This window comes from Carcharhinus amblyrhynchos, chromosome 4 (assembly GCF_965287045.1).
Source record: "Carcharhinus amblyrhynchos chromosome 4, sCarAmb.v2.hapA, whole genome shotgun sequence".
NCBI classification, from domain to species: domain Eukaryota; kingdom Metazoa; phylum Chordata; class Chondrichthyes; order Carcharhiniformes; family Carcharhinidae; genus Carcharhinus; species Carcharhinus amblyrhynchos.
Window position 1 is genome coordinate 46918521 of NC_137327.1, and position 18446 is coordinate 46936966.

The window sequence follows — 18446 nt, forward strand, 5'->3', positions numbered from 1 at the left end:
AGTGTGAGAGGAAATCAGAGCACTTGAAGAAAACCCATGCTGACGTGAGGAGAATTGCAAACCCCACACAGACAGCAACCCAAACCAGGAATCGAACCCGAGTCCCTGGCACTATGAGACAGCAGTGCTAACCACTGTACCACCATGCTGCCCTATATTTATTGGCGTATGAGTTCTGAAATAAAAGTTTGTTTTGCATTCAACCTTATTTGCCTAAAATGTTGCCTTTTTGAAGATTAGAGAAATTAAAGTGGTCAGATTGTTATCCAGTTTATATAAAAGAAAGTTTGATTGATCGCTGATCAAACTAGCTTATGTCTAGATAGTGGGCAGTGAAGGCAATCTAATCATAAGGGACGTGGCATCTGTGATGTTGAAATTTGTAGCACTTGGTTTGAGGATAATTTCATCATTATACTGTATCACAAATCTTGTATCAACATTCTTGAAACATAAGCTAAGGATATTTCCATCATAACGCACAGCTAACTTAAAATCAACCTTGTTGAATTCCTAACAGAATTCCTATCTGTTCCTATCTTAAAAGGATCTAATGTCTAAATAGGTCATTTCCTAGGGATAATGTCACATTGAAAGACAGCACAGAACAACTATTACTTGTATCTTTAACTTTGTGTGAAGGTGCTTCACAGCAGTGTTTTCGAACAAAATTTGACAATCAACCAAATAAAGATATTGGTGTTGAAAAAAAGATGTTTTGTTGAGACTTTTCATCTTATACTCATCAGGACAACTGGAAGAATACCAATGTCAAGGGAAACAACTTTATTGTATTAGTTGGCAAGTAGACGTGTTGGCAGAGGCAATGCAATGGAGAATGTATCAGTTCTTGGCAACTGACAATTATATGCTGAAACTTAAACAAGACAGCTTGACCCTGATTGATCAAGATACCCACATGTGGAATGAGCCAGGTTTTCACTTGTTTTGTTTAGCTTAAATGGTCTTTCATCATCTTGGTGTGATTTGGAGCTGCTCTGTTTTTTCTGTGGCTTGCTCACGTTGCATGGGTTGTTTCCTTCAGTTGAAGAACTAAAGATGCAGAACAAACAATATATTAAATGTGCCAGTGGGGAAGGGCAACTGATTAGCATAGTTACAAAAACAGAAAATGCTGGAAAAACTCAGCAGATCTGGCAGCATCTTTGGAGAGAATGTTGATCTAGGTAATATATTTTCCTCCCATAAGATGATTAGAAGTTAATTATTTTTTAATGAAATATGACATTCTATAATTGTTAATGTAACAGTCTTATTAGTTATTGCAGAACTGTGTTCAGCTTAAATTTGTTGGCACAATTTTACTTATATTGCTGCTGTTTTACAACATAATCACATCTTTCCATTAACTATATTCCTGAAGCTTGCACATCACTTTATAAACATTCATGTTCAATGATAGTTGAAATGCAATGTTATTGTTTCCAAGACATAAAGATATGTTAGATTTTATTTATTAATTTTTTGCATTATACTTGTTCAATGATAGTGTTTTAAATACTCTACCATTCCTCATTAACACCCTGTACTTGATTGTAGCTCCAGCTCATGAAATGCTGTCCAATCTGGTTAACTCCGTGTCCATGCCAAAAGTTCAAAGTCTAGAGAAAAAGGTTAAAGCATTGACTGAAGAAAACAAATCTTTGCTGACCAGAACAGGTTTTGGCTTGGACACTGCAGAACTGCAGCGTGTGAAGCATCAATTAACTCAAAAGCAAGATGATTTGGTAAGCATAATTTTAAACTTGTTTATTAAAGATCTTGTCTGAAAACAGTTTGACAATGTTTGAAATTTGATTTGAAACTCTAGGAAGTACTTTTATGAACATATGAAAATTATTATTTCAAATAAATGCCCAATAGATCAAATAGTGGTTATTTTGAGAACTGGGAAATCAATTAGTTTAATTCACACAGGTTGCTATTGCTAACTAATACATCATTTAGTAATACACCAAAAGATAATACACATTTTACATTTTTCTGGTACACTACCAAAGAAGGACAAACGCTTAATGGCCAAAAATTGTATCTATCCCATATTTTAGCATTTTCTGATTAGATAATGAGTCACTCAGATGCCCATGAACCCGATTTTCATGGTCTCAACCTATCATGTAGATCTGTTTTTGAAATGCTGGGCATGATTTTCCTGTTTTGCAGCACTGCTTGAGTAGCAGCAGGCAGGGAAATGTCAGCGATTGGCTGAAGTGGGATTTGTGACTGGTGCCCAGCCAATGGTTGCTTTACCAGGCCATTTTTTATGGCGTAATCAGCCTCGTGTTGGAAAACAGCACAGAGATCAGGGGGCGTGCCAGCCTGGAACGCTGGTACTGCCCACTGGGCACTAGGCAGTGCCAAGGGGGACAGGGTCAGATCAGGGGCAGGTCAGTTAGTGGTGGTGGGAGAGGACTGCAGTGTACTCTGCCACAGTGATTGGTGGGGAATGAAAGAGATGATCGGGGCTAGCCGTGGGGGTGTCAGGCTAGCCATGTGGGGAAGTTTTGAGGGGGAGAAGTCAGGCTGGCTGTGGTTGTGGTGGGAAGGATCATGATGCTGGCTTATAAGGATGGGGGTGGTGTTGGGGAAGCCAGCAAGAGACCAATAATGGAGTGCCAGTGCGCATACGCCGATCTATATACTGGGAATGGCCCGCTCAGTCCACTGATGCTGGTCTCTTGCGCAGGATTAGGCCTCATTTAGCCCTCAAAGAACAAAGAACAACCCGGCACGGGAAACAGGCCCTGCGGCCCAACGAGCCCGCACCGCCATTTCAACAAAGCATTTTCCTACACCTACCCTGCCCTGTGTGTATGTGAATGGTACCCCTAATGTAGCCAGATCCAGGGGAGAATAGTGTAGGGTCAATTTGGTACACCAATCAGCCTAAGAGCACATCTTTGGGGTGTGGGAGGAAACCGGAGCACCCGGAGGAAACCCACGCAACCACAGGGAGAATGCGCAAACTCCCACAGACACAGGTCCAAATCCATGTAACTGCACAGCTAGCAGTGATAGTCACTGAGCTGTTGTGGTGCCCGTCTGCTGGTCCAGAATTAAGCACACACAACAACACGAAGTACTAGGCCACTCTCGAAACCTCCAAGAGCAGCCCACGCACGGCCCTCCGTGTGCATGCCCCTCGTTTGACAACAAGGTGGACCGACACCTGTGGATTAAAAGAGACAAAACATTAACATGTAGTATTACATTTCCAGTGTCGTCCCGAGACTCTTTTTGATACCGCCTTCTATAACCCTCCATCCCTGTTTCACTCATGTGCCTATCTAAGTAAACCTTAAACAAGTCCAATGTGCCTGCCTCCACCACCTTACTTGGTAGCGCATTCCATACCCCCACGACCCTCTGTGTGAAAAACCTTCCTCTAGTATCCAAATTATACTTCTCCCCCCTCACCCTTAGATCGTGACCTCTCATAATAGTTGTCCCCAATCTAGGGAAAAGCCTGCCACTGTTGACTCTATCTATTCCCTTCATTATTTTATACACCTCTATCAGATCCCCCCTTAATCTCCATCTTTCTAAGGAGAAGAGCCCCAGTTTTTCCAATCTTTCCTCATAACTCAGTCCTTCCATACCAGGCAGTATCCTGGTAAACCTCCTCTGCACTCTCTCCAGGGTCTCCACGTCCTTCCAGTAGCAAGGTGACCAGAACTGGACGCAGTACTCCAAATGCGGTCTAACCAACGTTCTGTACAACTGAAGCATTAGCCGACAGCTCTTATACTCTATACCCCTTCCTATAAAGGCTAGCATTCCATAAGCTTTCTTCACAACCTTCTCTACCTGAGTTGACACCTTCAGAGACGTGTGCACCTGCACTCCCAGGTCCCTCTATATTTCTATACTCTTAATCGGTCTACCTTTTATCATGTAACTCCTCCCTGCATTATTCCTTCCAAAATGCATCACCTCACATTTGTCAGGATTAAATTCCATCTGCCATCTATCTGCCCAGTATACCAACCTACCTATATCTTGCTGTGTCACCTGACAATCCGCCTCAGTATCTGCCAAACCTGCTATCTTGGTGTCATCTGCAAACTTGCAGATCACACCACATACGCCCTCTTCCAAGTCGTTTATTTATATTACAAAGAGGAGAGGTCCCAGTACTGAGCCCTGTGGCACATCACTGGTGACTGACCTCCAGCCAGAAAAGGACCCTTCCACTACTACTTTCTGTCTCTTGTTGCCCAGCCAGTTTTCAATCCATCTAGCTACCTGTCCTTGTATCCCATGTGCCTTAACTTTTTCTACCAGCCTACCGAGAGGGACTTTGTCAAACGCCTTACTGAAATCCATATAGATGACATCAACGGCTCGTCCATCGTCAACCGTTTTTGTCACCTCCTCAAAAAATTCTACCAGATTCGTAAGGCAAGACCTCCCCTGAACAAAGCCATGTTGCGTATCTCTAATCAGATTGCAACGCTCCAAATGCTTATACATCCTATCCCTAAGAATTTTTTCTAATAATTTTCCTACTACCGATGTCAAACTCACTGGTCTATAATTACCAGGGTTATCCCTACTGCCCTTTTTAAACAGCGGTACCACATTAGCTACCCTCCAGTCCTCTGGGACCTGACCTCTGTCCAAAGAAGAGACAAAGATTTGCGTCAGAGGCCCAGCAATTTCATCTTTCACCTCCCTAAGCAGCCTGGGATAAATACCATCAGGCCCTGGAGCTTTATCTGTTTTTATGCTACCTAAAAACCCTAGCACTTCCTCCCTCATAATGGATATTTCCTTCAAATGATCTACAGCACCCTCCAAGACATTACACGACACCAAACCCCTCTCCTTTGAGAATACCGACGCAAAGTATTCATTCAGTATCTCCCCCATTCCCTCAGACTCGATGCATAGCTCTCCTCCTTTGTCCCTAAGTGGACCAATTTTCCCTCTAACCACTCTCTTGTTCCTAATATAAGAGTAAAATGCCTTTGGATTTTCCTTAATCCTATCAGCCAAAGCCATTTCATGCGCTCTTTTTGCCCTTCTAACTCCCCTTTTAAGCTCCCTCCTACTCTCTATATTCCACCAGTGCTCTCTCCGTTCCCAGTTGTTTCGACCTAACATATGCCTCTCTCTTCTTCCTGACCAAGTCTTCAATACCCCCTGTAATCCACGCCTCTCTAATCCTGCCTTTCCCATCCTTCCTCTTTGCCAGCACATGCCTTTTGTGCAACATTATCAGTTTGCCCTTGAAAGCCTCCCACTTACCAACCGTGGACTTGCCCGCTAACAACCCCTCCCAATCAGTGTTCTTCAGTTCTCTCCTAATCCGGCTATAGCTTGCCTTCCCCCCGTTCAGCACCCTCCCCTTCGGACGGCACTCATCCCTTTCTATTTTTATCCTAAAGTGGACAGACTTGTGGTCACTGTTAGCCACAGGTTCACCTACCGCAACCTCAAACACCTGCCCCGGCTCATTACCCAACACTAAATCCAGTATAGCCCCCTCCCTAGTCGGGCTAATTACGTACTGCTCCAAGGACCCTTCCAACACACATTTTACAAACTCCTCCCCATCCGTACCTCCAGCTCTAGGCACCTTCCAATCCACTCCAGGAAGATTAAAGTCACCCACTACAACCACCTTATTCTTTCTGCACCTATCTAAAATGCCTCTGCAAATACCTTCCTCCACTGACCTCGGGCTGTTGGGTGGCCTATAGTATACCCCTAGCATCGTAATCTTTCCCTTTTTATTCCTCAACTCCACCCACAGCGACTCGATCCCTAACTCCTCCATATTATCCTCCCTCTGCACTGCTGTGATGTGTTCCTTTACTAACAATGCCACCCCACCACCTCTCTTCAACCCTTCTCTGTCACACCTAAAACACTTATACCCAGGAACATTCAACTGCCAGTTCTGCCCTTCCTTTAACCACGTCTCCGTCACTGCCACCACATCTAAATTCCTCACAAACATCAAGGCCCTAAGCTCATCCGTTTTACCCGTCACACTCCTCGCATTGAAACAGACGCAGTCCAACCCTCCAGGCCCACTTGGAACCTCCTTCCCCCTGATAATTTTCCTTTCACCCAAACCTACCCTATCACCCAACTCACTCCCGACCCCAGTGTCTAATGAGCTATCAGTCCCATCCCCACCCCCCCTCCCTATTAGTTTAAACCCTGCCTAAACACTCCAGCTAATCTCCCTGCTAAGACATCTGTCCCCCTCCCATTCAAATTTTCCCCATCCCTCCTGTATAGGTGCCCTTCTCTCACAAATACTTCCCAGTGATCTACAAATGTAAAGCCCTCTACCTTGCACCAATCCCTAAGCCATGCATTCAGCTGCATGATCTCATTGTTCCTAGCCCTGCTGGTACTAGGCAGCAGCCTGGAGAATGCCACCCTGGAGGTCCTGCTCTTCAGTTTGGACCCCAACTCCCTAAATTGTCTGCGTACATCTGCCCTACTCTGCCTTCCTACGTCCCTCTCTCCTACGTGTATTATTACTTCTGCCTGGGTCCCCTCTCCTTTCAAAATTCCCTCTATCCTTTCTGATATGTCCTGTACCCCTGCTCCAGGGAGGCAGACTACCATCCTGGAGTCACGCTTTTGCCCACAGAACCACCTGTCAATTCCTTTGACCCTCCCATCCCCCACCACTATCTCATTGCCAGCCCCCTTCCTTCCCTCTGAGTCATTCTGGCCCCCCTGTCTTTCCTTTTGTACGCGTTGTTGCCTTTTGGGGGGCCACTGGGGTGGTCTTTGGACCAGGAATATTCTTCTTCTTCCTCTTAACAGCTATCCACCCATCCTGTTCCTCAGCCCCTGGGACCTCCACTTGTTCATGGCTCATAGCCATTAACTCCTCATTCTCCGTAACCAGAAATGCATCCTCTAAACGCACCTCTAGTTGACTAACCCGGGCCCTCAAACACTGCAGCTCTAAACACTTGACACAGATGTGGGCCTTCGGGAGACATGATGCCTCCAAGAACTCCCACATGTGGCACCTAACACAGCTAACATTCCTCCCCATAGCCCCTGACATGTCCCAACCTCACTTGGGTTTGTATGTGCCGAAATGCAACACGGGAAAGGTAGAAACTGCAACTCATCTTGTCTAAGCCTGCTCTCACCGAAGCCCACTTTCCCACTCTCACCTCAGCCCTCCCCTCCCCTTTCTGGTATGAATCCCCCGGTAGACTCTGTGAAGCGCAGAATGCTGGAAATTCAACTGATTAAGTACACCCAAAAGGTGGGTGGGAAAATCTGCCATTATCCTGTTCGTTGGGCATTTAATTTTCTGAGGAAAATTACCCGTTATGTTCTGATGAAGCAAGTAGAACCACCATGTTTCAGTATTGCTGAATAAAAAAAATGTGTTAAACTTATCTACAATTCTGTAATTCTATCCAAGGCATCTGAAGATTATAATTAGGAATGCAGAATTTAACTATAGAAAATGTAATTTAAATTGCACCAGACCGATGTTTTGGAGTATTGCACAATTGTTATATCTATAAAAAATAGAAGTTTGTATTCTTTGAAACTAAAATTGTAAAAAAGTTAGCACAGCAATAAATGAATGCATTAATACAAGGTCTGGGATTTCATAGAGCCTTTTGGAGCGAGAAAGGTAGTGGGCTGGCCTCCATATGGGAGAAGCCTTGCGACTCATTAAAGCTGGCAGAATGGACTGATGTTCAGAACCCTCCCAGCAGCTAATTAGACTCATTACTGAGCCACTTATTGGCCATTATCCCCCAGCCCAGTAGGATTTAGTGGTAGCTCAGGGATTTTCCTGGTCACACAACTCTTCTGTGCCATTTGAAGGCTGCTAACAAACCCTGTCAGGTTTGCTAGGGGCCTCTAGGAGGACCCCTTTCTCAACGGCATTCTGTGCTCAATTTAGGGCATCCTTGAAGGCATTGGAAAGTTGGGGTGCTCGTTCAGAGCCACCCAGTGTCCTTGCATTGGACCTCTCCCCATGATCCATAATATTTGAATCAAAATTAAGATATAAAGATGGAAGATGACTTGAGCATTTATATTAAGATACACTTATTGACGCTGCTTGTTGGGCTGATATTTGGGTTGGAGAGTTAAGCGATGTCCATTTGTAATGTTTCACTTTGTAAATAAATATGATGCTAGGTGAAGATTGACTTTTTAGTCTTCTCCTTCACTGACTAGTTGTAAATTTTAAAAATCATATTCACCTCTCTTGGATCCAACAGTGATCCCTGATTAGGACATGAGAGCATACCGGTGGCAGCCACTGCTCCTGGTGGTGCTCCTATAATGTAGAGGGTCAGCATCTGGCCAGCAGACTATCAACTGATACTGCTATCCTCATGTTGAAATTCTGAAATTGTGTCATTTCAATGGTGACTTTCCAAATTGTGCAGGGTGATAAATCTGCACAACAATAATGATTTGTTCCCTTTGATTTGTATAAGGAAGTAAAAAAAACAGCAGGAGTTAATCCTACTTAATCTTTGGTAGTATATTTTGCTGTAAGTTTGAGAAGTAAAACAAAAGGGATAAATGAAGCTATAGTAACAGTTTGTTTTAATGTCTTACAAGGAGAGTTTGAAAGGAAGGCTAGCAAAAGTCCTGGATGAAAACAATAAGCTGCGTTCTCAACTGACAAGTTTGGAACTTGCTAATTGTGCTGGAAGTCAACTACAGAACAGTAAGCCACTTTTATTTTTACATTTAAAGAGTTTTGCAGTTATAATGAGAAATAAACCATTTAACAGATTAGGTCTTATGATCTCATTGTTTTGTTCACTAAATTAATAATTGGTAACGCTTACAGAAAAATAAGTATTTGAAACATTTTCGTAGATTATCGACCTTTCCTGATATGTAAGAATGGCAACTTATTTACCCATATATTTACCCCACTAATCCCCCTAACCATCTTGGGACACTAAGGGGCAATTTAGCATGGCCAATCCACCTAACTTGAACTTCTTTGGACCTTGGAAGGAAACCGGAGCACCCGGAGGAAACCCATGCAGACATGGAGGGAACATACAAACTCCATACAATCACCCATGGCTGGAATTGAACCCGGTCCCTGGTGCTAACCATGGTGCCACCCATCACTGTACCCATCATGGAATGTTAGAAAACAGAGTAAAGCCACTTGTTTTTTACCTTCCCTTTGCTGGCTGTTTAAAAGAGTTGTGCTATTCAGTTCCAATGTCTATATTTTTCCCCTTAGCCCTGAAAATTTGTCCTCTTCATACATGTTCAGTTGCATTTTGATTGTTTCTATGGACTCTACTTCCACCACTCTTTCTGATAATGTCTCCTAGATCTTAACTTTCCATGTAAAAAAAACCTTCATTTCTCTTGTAGTTTTTTTCATTAATTATTTTAAATTTAGGATCTTTGGGTATCAACCCTCTTGTTAGAAGAAACAGTTTCTCCTAACTTGCTTTATCAAAATTCTTCATAATTTTGAGCAACTCTGTTGGGTCTCCACTTAACCTGCTCTAAGGATAACAAACCCCCAAGCTCCCCAGTCTCCACATAGCTGAAGTCCCTCACCCCTTGCATCATCCTGGTAGATCTCCTCTATGCTCTCTCCCTAAGGATTAGACATTCTAAAGTATGATGCCTGGAATTGTAGACACTAGTTCAGCTGAGGCCTAAATGGTGATTTGTAAAGGTTTAACACGAGTTCCTTGCTTGTGTATTTAGTGCCCCAATTTACAAAGCCAAGGATCCAATATACTTTCTTAAGCAACAGTCTATTTAACAGAGCGAAAATTCACGAAATTTGGAAAAAGTGAGAATCTTACAACAACTATTTCTGTAAAGTTGCACTTTTTAATTAAAAAGCTTGTTCAGATTAAGAGTTATGGGAAAAAGTGGGAGAATGGGGTTGAGGAACTTATCGGCCATGATTGAATTATGGAGCAGACTCGACGGGTCAAATGGCCTAATTCTGCTCCTATATTTTATGGTCTTATGATCAACTATTAATTTTAATGTTTAATTAATAGTATTTACCAAATAACCAAGATTACTTAAATAAAAGAAAAATACTGCGGATACTTGAAATCTGAAATAAAAACAGAAAATGCTGCATGAACTCAGAAGATCTGGCAGCATCTATGAAGAGAAACAGAGGCAATGTTTCAGGACTAAATAATCCTTCTACAGAATTGTGTAGAAGGATCATTTAGATCTGGAACATTTAACTCTGTTTCTCTCCACAGATGCTGCCAGACCTGCTGAGGTTATCCAGCATTTTCTGATTTATAACAAAGGGTATTTGTCTTGCAAAACTGAGTTGGAAGATGTTCTGTAAAAAAAAGTTTGAAATGTTTGCTGCTGTTCTGTTGTGTTAGAGGATTTGCAGAAAGACAATGAGAGACTAAACTTGGAGGTGGAATACCTGAATCAACAAATTAAGCAATACAACAAATTACAAGAAACTGTCACCATGTTACAGGAGAGTCACAGGTAATTAAAACACAAACAATTTTTTGATACATTTTCGTACATAATATCAATTACATCATGTAAATATGTAAATCTGCAATATCTTTCTACAAATCTGAGGCGTTAAATTGGTAACAAATATCTGCCATTATATCAGTTACAATTTAGGAATAGAGGGTGTGATCTTACCACCTCGTCTTGCCTGTTGACCAGTGTGATGAGGTGGTAAAACAGTTTGTGAGGCAAAAATATCACTGTGTCCAGTACCAAACAGTTTACTATTTTTCCAGTCTCTTTTTACAGGCACAAATCGCTTTGTGTCCGAAATGGGCACACAGTTTATTAGCATGCATTTCAGTATCGTGATCGTGGTTGGCACGCTATTGCTGCCCCGTGGAATCTCCCCCCACCTCACTGGTGTGACGTCATGCTGGCGGGAATCAGTACTGCTCTATAAAAGTTTATATCAGGTACAGCAGTAGGGAAGGGGAGCATGGAGGTAAGTACCACCGAGTGGAGATCCTGGGGTGCAGAGGGGGAATCTCAGCTGCTGCCATGGTATGGAATGGATGGGGAGGTTGCATAGGTGCAGGGAGGGGTATGTGGGGTGGGGCACATGCCCGATATGCAGATCCTCAGTTCAGCAGTCGGTACTTGCTTGGGGCTTGTGTTGTATGCATTTCCCCTGACTGCTGAGTGACCCCCGGGAGATTGCTTATGAGGGGAACTCCGAACCCCACTGATGTCACCATGGTCGTGTTGCCATTTGTCTGCTGGATAGGCTTCATGATTTTTTTACAGACAATCCATCCCAGGCACCACTAATAGTAACAAGCAGCATCTTGTCAGTTGCTGCTCCATTCAAGGGAGCTTAGCAGGTGTTAACATGGTTCCTCTCATTGTATGGACTCTGCAGTGCTGCCTTCGATGGGAATCTATTTCAAATTAGTCAAGAGGGTGCCTCTCCCCCATCTTTCTGAACTGCTAGCCATTCCTGGAAGACTTTGCACCAGACATCCAGGTGGGTGCACTAATGTCAATTATGCAGGACCTCCAAATGGATCCCCCAAGACACCTGTATGTCCTCCATGTCTGTCAAGGTGATCATGTTGCAGCAGTTGGCAGGCCATTGAACTGGCACATGATGATGGTGTCGGGTTGCCAGTGTCCAGACGCATGGGGCATTGGTTGCTGGGGAGGGAATGGGGGGTCCAGATTGGATAACCTTACTGACTGCCTATCTCTCACTCACTCTCTCCTTCCCACCCTGTAGATACAGTGGATTTTGCCATGCAGCTCATTGAGCTGGCTATGGTACTTGTGGCTGTGGAGGAGGAGGGAGATGTGTGACTGTGGCAAGGCCAGTCCAGACCAGAGGCCATAACAGGAGGACAGGGGGCAGGTAGCCATCAGCCTGAGTGGAGGCAAAGAGGACATCGGAGATGGGGAACCTGATACTACAGGCCTGGTGTGTTATTTAACGAGCTGCTGACCACCTTGTGCTGCTGCAGGCTCTGGCTCAGTAACAAGTCAGTACGGTACCTGTGCCACATCTTCAGGGAACTTGCACATTGACAGACAGGTGGGCACTTACTCCCAGAGACCGTGAAAGTCACAGTGGCGTGCTATTTTTATGCCACTAGATCCTTCCAGGCTGCCAGAGGAGCCTCTGCAGGATCGCCCAGTCTTCTGTTTGCAGGGGTGATTCTGAAGTGACAGATGCTCTAAGGCGGGCAGCCATCTATTATCAGCTTTGACACAAAGAACAAAGAACAACCCAGCACGGGAAACAGGCCCTTCGGCCCAACAAGCCCACGCCACCATTTCAACAAAGCATTTTCCTACACCTACCCTGCCCCGTGTGTATGTGAATGGTACCCCTAATATAGCCAGACCCAGGGGAGAATAGTGTAGGGTCAATTTGGTACACCAGTCAGCCTAAGAGCACATCTTTGGGGTGTGGGAGGAAACCGGAGCAGCCGGAGGAAACCCACACAACCACAGGGAGAATGCGCAAACTTCCACAGACACAGGCCCAAATCCATGTATCTGCACAGCTAGCAGTGATAGTCACTGAGCTGTTGTGGTGCCCGTCTGCTGGTCCGGGATTAAGCACACACAACGACATGAAGTACTAGGCCACTCTCAAAACCTCCAAGAGCAGCCCACGCACGACCCACCATGTGCATGCCCCTCGTTTGACAACAAGGTGGACCGACACCTGTGGATTAAAAGAGACAAAACATTAACATGTAATATTACATTTCCAGTGTCGTCCTGAGGCTCTGACCCTTTTTAATACCGCCTTCTATAACCCTCCATCCCTGTTTCACTCATGTGCCTATCTAAGTAAACCTTAAACAAGTCCAACGTGCCTGCCTCCACCACCTTACTTGGTAGCGCATTCCATACCCCCACGACCCTCTGCGTGAAAAACCTTCCTCTAGTATCCAAATTATACTTCTCCCCCCTCACCCTTAGATCGTGACCTCTCGTAATAGTTGTCCCCAATCTAGGGAAAAGCCTGCCACTGTTGACTCTATCTATTCCCTTCATTATTTTATACACCTCTATCAGATCCCCCCCTTAATCTCCATCTTTCTGAGGAGAAGAGCCCCAGTTTTTCCAATCTTTCCTTGTAACTCAGTCCTTCCATACCAGGCAGCATCCTGGTAAACCTCCTCTGCACTCTCTCCAGGGTCTCCACGTCCTTCCAGTAGCAAGGTGACCAGAACTGGACGCAGTACTCCAAATGCAGTCTAACCAACGTTCTGTACAACTGAAGCATTAGCCGACAGCTCTTATACTCTATACCCCTTCCTATAAAGGCTAGCATTCCATAAACTTTCTTCACAACCTTCTCTACCTGAGTTGACACCTTCAGAGACTTGTGCACTTGCACTCCCAGGTCCCTCTATATTTCTATACTCTTAATCGGTCTACCTTTTATCATGTAACTCCTCCCTGCATTATTCCTTCCAAAATGCATCACCTCACATTTGTCAGGATTAAATTCCATCTGCCATCTATCTGCCCAGTATACCAACCTACCTATATCTTGCTGTGTCACCTGACAATCTGCCTCAGTATCCGCCAAACCTGCCATCTTGGTGTCATCTGCAAACTTGCTGATCACACCACGTATGCCCTCTTCCAAGTTGTTTATATATATTACAAAGAGAAGAGGTCCCAGTACTGAGCCCTGCGGCACACCACTGGTGACTGACCTCCAGCCAGAAAAGGACCCTTCCACTACTACTCTCTGTCTCTTGTTGCCCAGCCAGTTTCCAATCCATCTAGCTACCTGTCCTTGTATCCCATGTGCCTTAACTTTTTCTACCAGCCTACCGAGAGGGACTTTGTCAAACGCCTTACTGAAATCCATATAGATGACATCAACGGCTCGTCCATCGTCAACCGTTTTTGTCACCTCCTCAAAAAATTCTACCAGATTCGTAAGGCAAGACCTCCCCTGAACAAAGCCATGTTGCGTATCCCTAAGCAGATTGCAATGCTCCAAATGCTTATACATCCTATCCCTAAGAATTTTTTCCAATAATTTTCCTACTACCGATGTGAAACTCACTGGTGTACAATTACCAGGGTTATCCCTACTGCCCTTTTTAAACAGCGGTACCACATTAGCTACCCTCCAGTCCTCTGGGACCTGACCTCTGTCCAAAGAAGAGACAAAGATTTGCGTCAGAGGCCCAGCAATTTCATCTTTCACCTCCCTAAGCAGCCTGGGATAAATACCATCAGGCCCTGGAGCTTTATCCGTTTTTATGCTACCTAAAAACCCTAGCACTTCCTCCCTCATAATGGATATTTCCTTTAAATAATCTACAGCACCCTCCAAGACATTACACGACACCAAACCCCTCTCCTTTGAGAATACCGACGCAAGGTATTCATTCAGGATCCCCCCCATATTCCCTCAGACTCGATGCATACCTCCCCTCCTTTGTCCCTAAGAGGAACAATTTTCCCTCTAACCACTCTCTTGTTCCTAATATAAGAGTAAAATGCCTTTGGATTTTCCTTAATCCTATCATTTCATGCCCTCTTTTTGCCCTTCTAACTCCCCTTTTAAGCTCCCTCCTACTCTCTATATTCCACCAGTGCTCTCTCCGTTCCCAGTTGTTTCGACCTAACATATGCCTCTCTCTTCTTCCTGACCAAGTCTTCAATACCCCCTGTAATCCACGCCTCTCTAATCCTGCCTTTCCCATCCTTCCTCTTTGCCAGCACATGCCTTTCCTGCAACATTATCAGTTTGCCTTGAAAGCCTCCCACTTACCAACCGTGGACTTGCCCGCTAACAACCCCTCCCAATCAGTGTTCTTCAGTTCTCTCCTAATCCGGCTATAACTTGCCTTCCCCCCGTTCAGCACTCTCCCCTTCGGACGGCACTCATCCCTTTCTATTTTTATCCTAAAGTGGACAGACTTGTGGTCACTGTTAGCCACAGGTTCACCTACCGCAACCTCAAACACCTGCCCCGGCTCATTACCCAACACTAAATCCAGTATAGCCCCCTCCCTAGTCGGGCTAATTACGTACTGCTCCAAGGACCCTTCCAACACACATTTTACAAACTCCTCCCCATCCGTACCTCCAGCTCTAGGCACCTTCCAATCCACTCCAGGAAGATTAAAGTCACCCACTACAACCACCTTATTCTTTCTGCACCTATCTAAAATGCCTCTGCAAATACCTTCCTCCACTGACCTCGGGCTGTTGGGTGGCCTATGGTGTACCCCTAGCATCGTGATCTCTCCCTTTTTATTCCTCAACTCCACCCACAGCGACTCGATCCCTTTCTCCTCCATATTATCCTCCCTCTGCACTGCTGTGATATGCTCCTTTACTAACAATGCCACCCCACCACCTCTCTTCAACCCTTCTCTGTCACACCTAAAACACTTATACCCAGGAACATTCAGCTGCCAGTCCTGCCCTTCCTTTAACCACGTCTCCGTCACTGCCACCACATCTAAATTCCTCACGAACATTAAGGCCCTAAGCCGTCACACTCCTTACATTGAAACAGACACAGTTCAACCCTCCAGGCCCTGATAATTTTCCTTTCACCCAAACCTACCCTATCACCCAACTCACTCCCAACCCCAATGTCTAATGAGCTATCAGTGTCATCCCCCCTCCCTATTAGTTTAAACCCTGCCTAAACACTACAGCTAACCTCCCTGCTAAGACGTTTTTCCCCCTCCCATTCAAATTTTCCCCATCCCTCCTGTACAGGTGCCCTTCTCTCACAAATACTTCCCAGTGATCTGCAAAAGTAAAGCCCTCTACCTTGCACCAATCCCTAAGCCATGCATTCAGCTGCACGATCTCATTATTCCTAGCCCTGCTGGTACTAGGCAGCAGCCCAGAGAATGCCACCCTGGAGGTCCTGCTCTTCAGTTTGGACCCCAATTCCCTAAATTGCCTGCGCACATCTGCCTTCCTACTTCCCTCTCTCCTACGTGTATTATTACTTCTGCCTGGGTCCCCTCTCCTTTCAAAATTCCCTCTATCCTCTCCTATATGTCCTGTACCCCTGCTCCAGGGAGGCAGACTACCATTCTGGAGTCACGCTTTTGCCCACAGAACCTCCTGTCAATTCCTTTGACCCTCCCATCCCCCACCACTATCTCATTGCCAGCCCCCTTCCTTCCCTCTGAGTCATTCTGGCCCCCCTGTCTTTCCTTTTGTACCCCTGTCGATGCCTTTTGGGGGGCCACTGGGGTGGTCTTTGGACCAGGACTATTCTTCTTATTCCTCTTCTTCCTCTTAACAGTTATCCACCCATCCTGTTCCTCAGCCCCTGGGACCTCCACTTGTTCATGGTTCATAGCCATTAACTCCTCATTCTCCGTAACCAGAAATGCATCCTCTAAACGCACCTCTAGTTGCCTGACCCGGGCCCTCAAACGCTGCAGCTCTAAACATTTGATGCAGATGTGGGCCTTCGGGAGACGTGATGCCTCCAAGAACTCCCACATGTGGCACCTGTCACAGCTAACGTTCCTCCCCATAGCCCCTGACATGTCCCAACCTCGCTTGGGTTTGTATGTGCCGAAATGCAACACGGGAAAGATAGAAACTGCAACTCACCTTGTCTAAGCCTGCTCTCGCCTAAGCCCAGCGAGCCAAAGCCCTTATAACTCTCACTCAGCTCCCACTCACTCCGCTGCCCGCTCCCGACGCTGCCCGCTGTCTATCACTGTCTTTTTATAGCCCCCGCTCTCCTTTCCCGACTAGCCCCTCACCTAACTTCCGCTACAGAAGTAAAAAGTACTCACAGAAACCCTGTGAACCGGAATTGCAGTCAAAAAGCGTTTAAAGTAAATCCAACACTCACCACAGCCACCAGGTACACTGCTCCGGAGAACGATGAGATGTATTCATGGGTGAGTATCAGATTTATACCCCCTGCTCTCCCTTCCCGACTAGCCCCTTGCCTAACTTCTGCTACGGAAGTAAAAAGTACTCACAGAAACCCCGCGAACCAGAAATGCAGTCAAAAAGCATTTAAAGTAAATCCAACACTCACCACAGCCACCAGATACACTGCTCCGGAGACACGGGCCAGGCCTAACAGGAAGTCTGGGCTACAAACTTCAGCACCTTCGCTGGCATGCCCCACATGTAGGGGGCCATCAAAGATATGCACATTGCCCTGCGAACCCCATACTGCATCCCCTGATGGTATGTTAAATGAAAGGCACTCCCTGAATGTTCAGGTGGTTTGTGGCCACTGCATAAATATCATGCAAGTGTGCACATGACATCCAAGGAGCATGAACGACAGTTAGGTACTGCAGAACTCTGACATCCCTGACCTCTTTGAGAATCAATCCAGGCTGCTGTGATGCCTCTTGGGGGGAGAAGGGCTATGTGCTGAGGTCTTGACTGATGACGCCAGTGTGGAGGTCCAAGACCGAGGCTGAGACCTGCTACAGTGAGGCACCTGTTGCCACCTGGGCCATCGTTAAATGGTGCATCGGGCTCCTGAAAATGAAGTTTCGCTGTCTGGATTGCTTTGGTTGGGTTCTCCAGTACAGCCCCCTTGAGGATCTCCTGCATGATAGTGTTCTGTGTATTCCACAATTTGGCACAGCAGGGGGAAACATCTTGCAGGAGGAGTACCAGGTGGACATCCCTGAGAGGAGACACAGGAAGATGAGAGCAACAGGGAGCTGGGGACTGGAGGACATGCTGCGGCAAGGATCTGACAGGGCAGGGAAACAAGGAAGGTGTTCATTGCCACAACGTTCAAAGAGTAGAGGGCGTGGTGCATTGCTACTCCAATCCGCACCTACCCACATATTCCTGGAAGCCTTCAACACCCCCCACCATTTGTTCACGCTCCACTATGGGTTGGGTCCTTGTTGTATCACACCATGGCTTTGGGTTGGTTTAGCTGTTTGACTCACTATGCAGCATGCTGCCCTTATGCCATACAAGTCTGACTCCTAACCTGTCTTCTTTCGCCTCGCTAACCCGACTCTGGGCCACCGGCCTTCTCCATGGTAGAAGATTGCCCTTCATGACATCCAGCTCCCCCATCCTGAATTGTGGGGCTGCTTTGTGGGGTGCCATATTCCTGATGTGATTGACTGTGTGTGCGTCATTATTTATATGGAGCCCCACTCTAAAAGGGTACATGCTGCAGCCAGGTTGGTGAGTCGTATGCTTGAGCCTGCCACGCTGGCGAGAATTGCACTGTGTCAAATGACTGAAATGCAGGGTGTGCCAAAAAGGCACAATTTACTCCTGTTTTTAGACTTTTTTGACACTTAGGGCGTAACCTTCAAAACAAATTCTTGCCAAATAAGCAAGAAAATGTATTTTTTCAGCGAGCCATGAGTCACAATCTTATAGCACTCAATGCAAAAAAAGAGCCCAGATGCGATTCTTGCCAGTGGTGGGGGCAGCTAATCCTGCCAGTGAAGCTGGCTGCA

General features: G+C 45.6%; 1 protein-coding gene across 1 annotated transcript in view; it reads left to right on the forward strand.

Annotated features, from left to right (window-relative positions):
- LOC145341980 (leucine-rich repeat-containing protein 36-like) overlaps positions 1-18446 on the forward strand; it is a 77095-nt gene that overhangs the window by 54339 nt on the left and 4310 nt on the right. The window contains exons 11-13 of the mRNA XM_080187097.1: positions 1561-1748; positions 8602-8710; positions 10383-10497. Coding sequence (XP_080043223.1) covers positions 1561-1748; positions 8602-8710; positions 10383-10497 — 412 coding nt within the window. The remainder of the gene's footprint in view (positions 1-1560; positions 1749-8601; positions 8711-10382; positions 10498-18446) is intronic.